The sequence below is a fragment of the Carlito syrichta genome, unplaced genomic scaffold (genome assembly GCF_000164805.1).
Source record: "Carlito syrichta isolate Samal-C Ts95f unplaced genomic scaffold, Tarsius_syrichta-2.0.1 Scaffold287564, whole genome shotgun sequence".
Lineage (NCBI taxonomy): Eukaryota > Metazoa > Chordata > Mammalia > Primates > Tarsiidae > Carlito > Carlito syrichta.
In genome coordinates, this window is record NW_007231660.1 from 356 (window position 1) to 7811 (window position 7456).

General features: G+C 33.9%; 1 protein-coding gene across 1 annotated transcript in view; it reads left to right on the forward strand.

Moving 5' to 3' along the window:
* Nucleotides 1-925: 925 nt before the first annotated feature.
* Nucleotides 926-7456, forward strand: part of LOC103254851 (protein FAM227B) — a gene marked incomplete at both ends in the record, with an annotated part of 19392 nt that continues 12861 nt past the window's right edge. Inside the window, 3 exons of the mRNA XM_008052839.1 lie at nucleotides 926-961; nucleotides 1433-1537; nucleotides 3238-3336. Of these exons, the coding sequence (XP_008051030.1) occupies nucleotides 926-961; nucleotides 1433-1537; nucleotides 3238-3336 (240 nt within the window). The remainder of the gene's footprint in view (nucleotides 962-1432; nucleotides 1538-3237; nucleotides 3337-7456) is intronic.

Consider the following 7456-nt stretch of genomic DNA (forward strand, 5'->3'; position numbering starts at 1 on the left):
CTTTCTGGTAGCAATGATTATCTTTTAAAATTTATTTTATATGTCATCTCCTCTTTAATGTAAATGCATATGTAATGTGTATGTATAATGTGTGTATCTGTCTGTATGTAAAACTTGCCCATAAGCTTAGTTATTTCTGGAGAAAAGTTGGAATGTGAAAATTAATAAGCCTGTTATACCTGTAAAATACACACTCGTATATGTATGTCAGCATGACTATATGATCCAAAGCTATTGTATCTGTGTAAAGCAATGTGGTAAACATGAAAATGTGCTAGAAAGATTTTCCTTTCAAATAAAAACCTGTTTCCTTAGCTTCTAAGAGTGCTGTTAGTGAACACCTTTTAGCTGTCAGTTTCTTCATGGGCTACCTCACCTTCAGAGAACTTCCTCTTCCAAGGACACATCTTTCCAAGAACCACCCACATCCAGTGACTGATTAAGTTGGAAACAGAAAGGTCTGGCAATTTCAGCCCAATGCAGGACAACTCTGACAGACTCTTTCAGCTTTAGAGCTTTTTTGGGGGTCAGTTGTAGCTGTTGCATCTCTGTCATAGCTGACTTCTTCATCTGCCCAATTCTGTCTTTTCCCTTGCCTTTCAAAGGTAATGATTCCAAAAGCACTCTTAGTAAGCATTCTGAATACTAAACACTCCCTCAGAATCTATTTTCTAGAAAATCAAAATTTTCTTTGTGTTTTGTTTGTATGTGTACCTGATTCCCTTCTTGAACTATGACTGGCTTGAGAGCAAAGGACCATCTTTGTATTTCCGGTGTCTAGCACAGCAATGGTATTTTAGGTCTCAGTAGGAGATATGTATATATATTTTATCTATGTATGCATGCTAATTAACTGGAAAAATTTATAAAATGTGTAAATCCTTTAATTTAGAGTTTTAAAAATTGTATTTTAAATGTCTTCCAGCTTTCAGAAGAAATGGAGACAGAGAAGAATATAGAGGTATTTAAAGTTTTTGTTCTGCCAGATTGTGTATCAGAAGTGTTAGGCGGGGTTAAAAGAATATTGATAATAATATAAATGTAGCTCTAAATATATAGAGAGGGTACCAGGTGAGAGAGTTGGGAACAGATATAGAAATTTCCTCTTTATGCCTAGACTGTATTTATTTATGTGTAGTCTACTTAAAATTCTTCATCATTGAATGTGTGTCAAAATTAGTTCTGAAATATGATTTTGTTTGCTTTGAGATTTGGTAAATACTATGCCAGGGCTCTTAACTTTAAAGAAGCAGAAAATGTAATTTTTTTCTTAAATAGGTTACACATATTTTACCGAATTTGGTAAAAAGAAGTACAATAATTATGTTAGTGAGTGATAGTTAAATATTTATCTGCCTTCTGTAGTCATATGTGCCTACTATACTAAGAAAAGTGAAATAATTGTTGTTCCATTACATTTGCCTCTTTCTAGAGTTGCAGCTTCACAGGATTCAAAGCAAATGAACTTACTCAACTGCCCAGACATTTGGATGCTGAACGAATTTATCTTTTTATTTTAAAAACCCATAACTTTGATGTATGTAAACCTTATTTCATTTGTATTATATAACAAGACTGCAAGTATTATTTAATGAATCAGACCTTTACTTAAAACTATGACAAACTAGGTGTTAAGTAAGATTTTATCCTTTGGGCATTAAATTTAGCAAGAACACCAATTATTTCTAACACCCTGATTACCAGAAGAGAATGGATTAGCCTTTGTGTCACTGCCTCTGGAGTCTGGGGTTGCTAGCATGCACTGGCTTGGCATGTGAACATAGCAGATATTTTTCCTTCCTCTTTTTCTGCTCTGGCAGCTCAGGATATTTTAGCCTACCGTTTTGACACTGAAATAATTGTGAGAGCCCTTCTCCACAGCCCTTTCAGGTGTTCCTTTTGAGCCTTCTAGTATCCTGGGGAATTTTGGGGTAGTATCTCTAAAGGATAATGAAATGATGAAAAACTTCAGGTATAAGAAGCCAACTAGATCAATAGCCAGTGATTTCCAGGTTGGTGGCAATGAGAGTGGGGTGGTTACCTGGTAAAATGTATTGTTTTACTCTCTGTATTTCAATTCTCTGCTTTTTATGTTTATGTGGTTTACATTTGTTCTTTTTATTAAAAATTACTAAATCTAAGTTGAAGCTGTTACTGATGTACTTCATACTATGCTTAGGCTTATGAAAAAGAAGAGCCCCCAAAGAATACATGATAAAGAATTGTATTGCTATAAAAGTTTGCATGATGTCCTTTTTATAGGCTTGCACTTGAGGAACATGAATTCATATCTATAGATTTCATTAAAAGAATTCTTGAATTCTACTGAATCTTACATTTTAAAAATTTGTGAATAAGAAGATAAAATGATCTATTGGCTCTGTCTTCTTTAGCCAAATGTATAGTTTCTAGTAGTCACAGAAAATAGATTTAACTTTATATACCAATTTCAATCATTTGTCTGCTTTGAGAGAACACTATGTTTAGAAAGGCTCACGATGGGGTCTTATTGGAATAGGATACCATGAATGATTGTTGATATTTGTTTTAAGTACAAAAGGATGGAAATCATGGCATGTATCTTACATTTTTGCTATATTACACTGCCCTTTCAATAGGTACTAAGCAAGTGTGGTTGTTGAGCATATGAAATGTGACTAGGTCTGCAGCCATACCACCCTGAACATACATGATCTCATCTGAAATGTGACTAGTATGATGGAGGAGCTGAGTTTTTAATTGTATTTCTTTTAATTAATTTATATCCAAGTTTAAAAACTAGGGTTAGATTCTGTTATTTTAAAAGTTTTAATTATGTTTGGAATAAAATTATAACCAGGTGTTTTATAAAACCTAAACACTGATCTGGTATTTCTGATGAAAATTTAGTGTTCAAATGGAGATATACTGTAAGTATAAAATATATACTGTATTTCAAAGACACAGTACCCCCAAGATGCAAAATCTTTCATTAATGATTGTTATATCAATTTTAGTTTAAGATAATATTTAAAATATATTTGGTTAAATAAATTATTTGATGTAATTAATTTCACTTTCCTTTTCTAATGTGTCTACTAGAAAATTTAATATACACATGTGGCTCATGTTAAATTTCTGTTGAACGGTGCTGGTCTGTAACCATTGAATACATGCTCTTTATAAAGCCTATTTACATTAATGTATTTTATAATGTATTTTAATTTAACCTCAATCTGTCTTTTTTTTCTCCCACAGAAAAGAGTTTTTAAAACCTGGAAGACTCATTTTCTCTCAGAAGCATCCATTGCTCTTTTGCATGACTGCTTTTGGTGGTGGTTTCTCCATAAGTTTAAGGTATACTGATATTTTTTAAATTTCTTTTTCTAAAATTGATTTGTAGTATAATTATTTTTTCAGTAGCAGTAACACTGGAAAAAATATAAGGGTTTTTTTGGATCCTTTTACAGAGATTAGTTTTTTAGCATTCAACACGTTAGAAAATTGTATTTGAAGTCTAGAGTGCTTTCAGAGGAGTTGATTTGAATATGGATTTAAAAGATTCTGGATCTTCATTAATCAGAAAAATATTAGTGAAGTCAAACATTGTAATATTGCCGTGAGTAACAAACATTGTAATATTAAAATAAAATAAAAAACATTGTAATATTGTAGTGAATTATAAAGTTGTAGCTTTACTCAATACTATCATGTAGTCATAAACACTAAACAGAAACCTCACTGCAAATCAGTGACATTGAAGGAAGTTCCACTTGGAAAACAGTCTACAGATCAGATAGAGAGAGAGTCTTTATTTAGACAGGTAAGAATTCTGGTTATGATTAAACAGATGAAGGGAGGGTATATGAAAACAATAAGCAGAATATACAGTGTATGAAATAGTGTTTGACTAGAACAATTTTAGTAATGCCCTAGTGATGTTTTTAAAGTTGCCTTTGGGACCTTGGTTCCCCAAAAGATGCAAAAACCTGTAAAGTGTGTCCCAAAGGGTACCTGATCCTAAACCAAGGGAAATGAGGGGCAGTTGGAGGTCCAAACTTCACCTGCATGCCTTCTGTTTGTGTAGCTAATCCTGACTCGTGCTCCACATATCTGTAATAAAATAAAATATATTCAAAAACAAAGCAAGGAATATATAATGAAATAGTGGTCAATTCATCAAGACAATATAGCAATTCTAAATATTTATGCACCTAATAAAAATGCTTCAAAGTATATTTAATAAGAATGTTTAATACTTCAAAGAGGAATGGCCAAATCAGTAAGTATAGAGATTTTAACATCTTACTCTCAACAATAGGTAGAATACACAGAAAATCAGTAAGGTTATAAATTGTTATAGATGACTTGAGCAACACTGTCAAGCAACTTGACCTAACCAACATTTATTAAACATCCCTCTTGTTTCATACTGTATTATGTTGCTATACCAAAATACCACAGATGAGTAACTTACAAATTAGCAGAAATGAATTATCTCACAGTTCTGGAGGCTAGGAAATCCAAGATAGAGGGGTCAGCATCTGACAGTGTTCTTCTTGCTGCATCATCCCATGGCAGAAAGCAGAAGGGTGAGAGAGAGCAGGAGTGAGAACGAGAGAGAGAGAGTGAGGGCAAGAGAGCGAGAGCAAGAGGGAGAACAAGAGAGTGAGAGTGAGATCGAGAGCGAGAGTGAGAGAGAGAGAGAATGAACAAGAGGTGTGGAACCCACTCCCACGATAACAAACATACCTCTGTGATAATGGCATTAATCTATTCATGAAGACAGTGCCCCCAAGATGCAAAACTTCCCATTATCCCCAACTCCCAACACCAACACATTGGGCATCAAATTTGCAATACATTAACTTTTGGGGACACATTCAAGCTATAGTACTTCCCAACAACAGCAGAATACATATTTTTTCTAAGAGCACATTAAACATTTACGAAGATAAACTATATTCTGAGCTAGGAAAACATCCTAATAAATTTATCAGAACTCAAGTCATACAAAATATGTTTTTAGATCAAAATAGAATTATATTATAAATGAATAACAGAAAGATAACTGGAAAACCTTCACATATTTGGAAACACACTTCGTAGTAACCATGGGTCAAGTCAGGAATTAATAGAGAAATCAGAAATTATGTTGAACTGAATAAAAATGAAAACACATTAAAATTTGGGGAATGGATGTCATTAAAATAATACTCAGAAACTTATAGAATTAAAAGGCCTATATTAAAAAAGAGAAAGTTCTCAAAAACTGTGATATCAGCTTCTATCTTAAGAAGCTAGAGAAAGAAGAAAAAACTAAACATAAGGAAAGCAGAAGAAAAAAATATAAAGATCAGAGTGAAAATCAATAAAAGTAAAAAGAGAAAACAAAGAAATTGAAGAAGCTCAATGAAGCCCCCAAAGCTGGTTCTTTAAGAATTTGAAAAACAATGTAATTCTAGAGCAATCTGAGGCCTATGTTTTACTGAGAGTAACCACTGAAGAAACAAAACCCAAATACAGCTCAACATGACTTAATCAACTTCAACCCCTAAAGATTTAGCATAAGAACAGACATGCCTATTCCCAAATGTAAATACTATATACCTCAGTTTCTACTGACCTATCAAAGATACTCAGCTCTCAAACAGAGATTATGAGATATATAAAGAAGGAACAGAATTACTGGGTTGTTGAATATGAAAATTATCTGCTTAACAAGAAAATTTCAAATTGTTTCCCAAAGTGGGTATACAATTTTATACTCCCATTGTTAATATATAAGAGTTTCCATTGTTCCTAAACAACCAATGTGTCAAAAAAAAAAAATTAAAAGGAAAATCAGAAGATACTTTGAGACAAATGAAAACAACAGTACAACATACCAAAATTTATGAGCTGCAGCACAAGCATTGCTAATAGGGAAATTTATAGCTATCAATTATTATATTAAAAGAGAAGAAAGCCATAGAAATTAGGCAAGAGAAATAAATAAAAGCATCCTAATAGGAAAGGAGGAAGCAAAATTGTCTCCGTTTGTCAGTAACATATTCTTTTATATAGAAAATCATAAATACTCCACTCAAAACTGTTGGAAATATTACTTAAATTTTATAAAGTTATAGGATACAAAATCAACATGCAAAAACCTATATGCTAACAACTATCCAAAGAAGAAATTAAGAAAACAATTCCATTTGCAATAGCAACTACAAAAAACTAAAGTAGCTGGGTGTAAATTTAGCCAAGGAAGTGAGAGATCTGTATATTGAAAACCTAAGACTCCCACCAACAGTGTAGCAGCATTCCCTTTTCACCACATCCTCTCCAGCATCTGTTATTTTTTGAGTTATTGATAATTGCCATTCTGACTGGAGTTAGGTTGTATCTCAATGTAGTTTTTTTGGTTTTTTTTGAGTTGGAGTCTCACTCTGTCACCCAGACTGGAGTGCAGTGACCGCTCCTAGCCACTGCAGCCTCAACTGCTGGACTCTGGCGATCCTTCCGCCTCAGCCTTCCAAGTAGCTGGAACTACAGGTACGTGCTACCACGCCCGGCTAATATTTTGATTTATTGTAAAGATGAGGTCTCGCCAAGTTGCCCAGGTGGGTCTCGGACCCATGGACTCAGGCAATCCACTCACCTCAGCTTCCCAAAGCACGGGATTACAGGTTGAGCCACCGAGCTCGGTTTCAGTGTAGTTTTAATTTGCATCTCCTTGATGATTAGTGAGGTTTACATACACACGATGGAATACTATGCAGCCATAGAAAAGAACAAAATCATGAATTTCGCAGCAACCTAGATGGAACTAGCATCTATAATACTGAGTGATCTCTCACAGAAACAAAGATCTGAGTATCACATGTTCTCACTCATACAGTGGACCTTGAACATCTATCATAATACTATAAGAAAAGGATTGACAGTAGTGGGAAACTATGGGGGGGTAGGAAGGGGAAGAGAGGTGGGATTAACGGTAGTCAATATCTGTCTGGGGACGGGGAGACACCCCTTAATAACAAGGGTGCCTGAATGATACATATTTGTATACCTAACCCTTAACTGTTCCCCAAAATTTTAAAATAAAAAATATGTTTATAATTAAAAAAACCTTAAAAAAAAGAAAGACAACATAAGACACTGATTAATAAATTGAAGATGACATGATTAAATGGAACAATATCCTGTGATGAATTAGAAGAATTAATATTATTAAAATGTCTGTACTACTCAAAGCAACCTACAGATTCAATGCAGTTTCTAAAAAAATTCCAGTGATTTTTTTCACAGAAATAGAAAAAACAGTCCCAAAATATGTATGGAACTATAAAAGACCCTAAATAGCCAAAACAACCTTGAGCAAAAGAACAAAGCTGGAAGTATCACACCACCTGACTTTCAAAATATACTAAGGCCAGGCTCGGTGGCTCAGCCTGTAATCCCGTACCTTTGGGAGGCTGAGGTGAGTGGA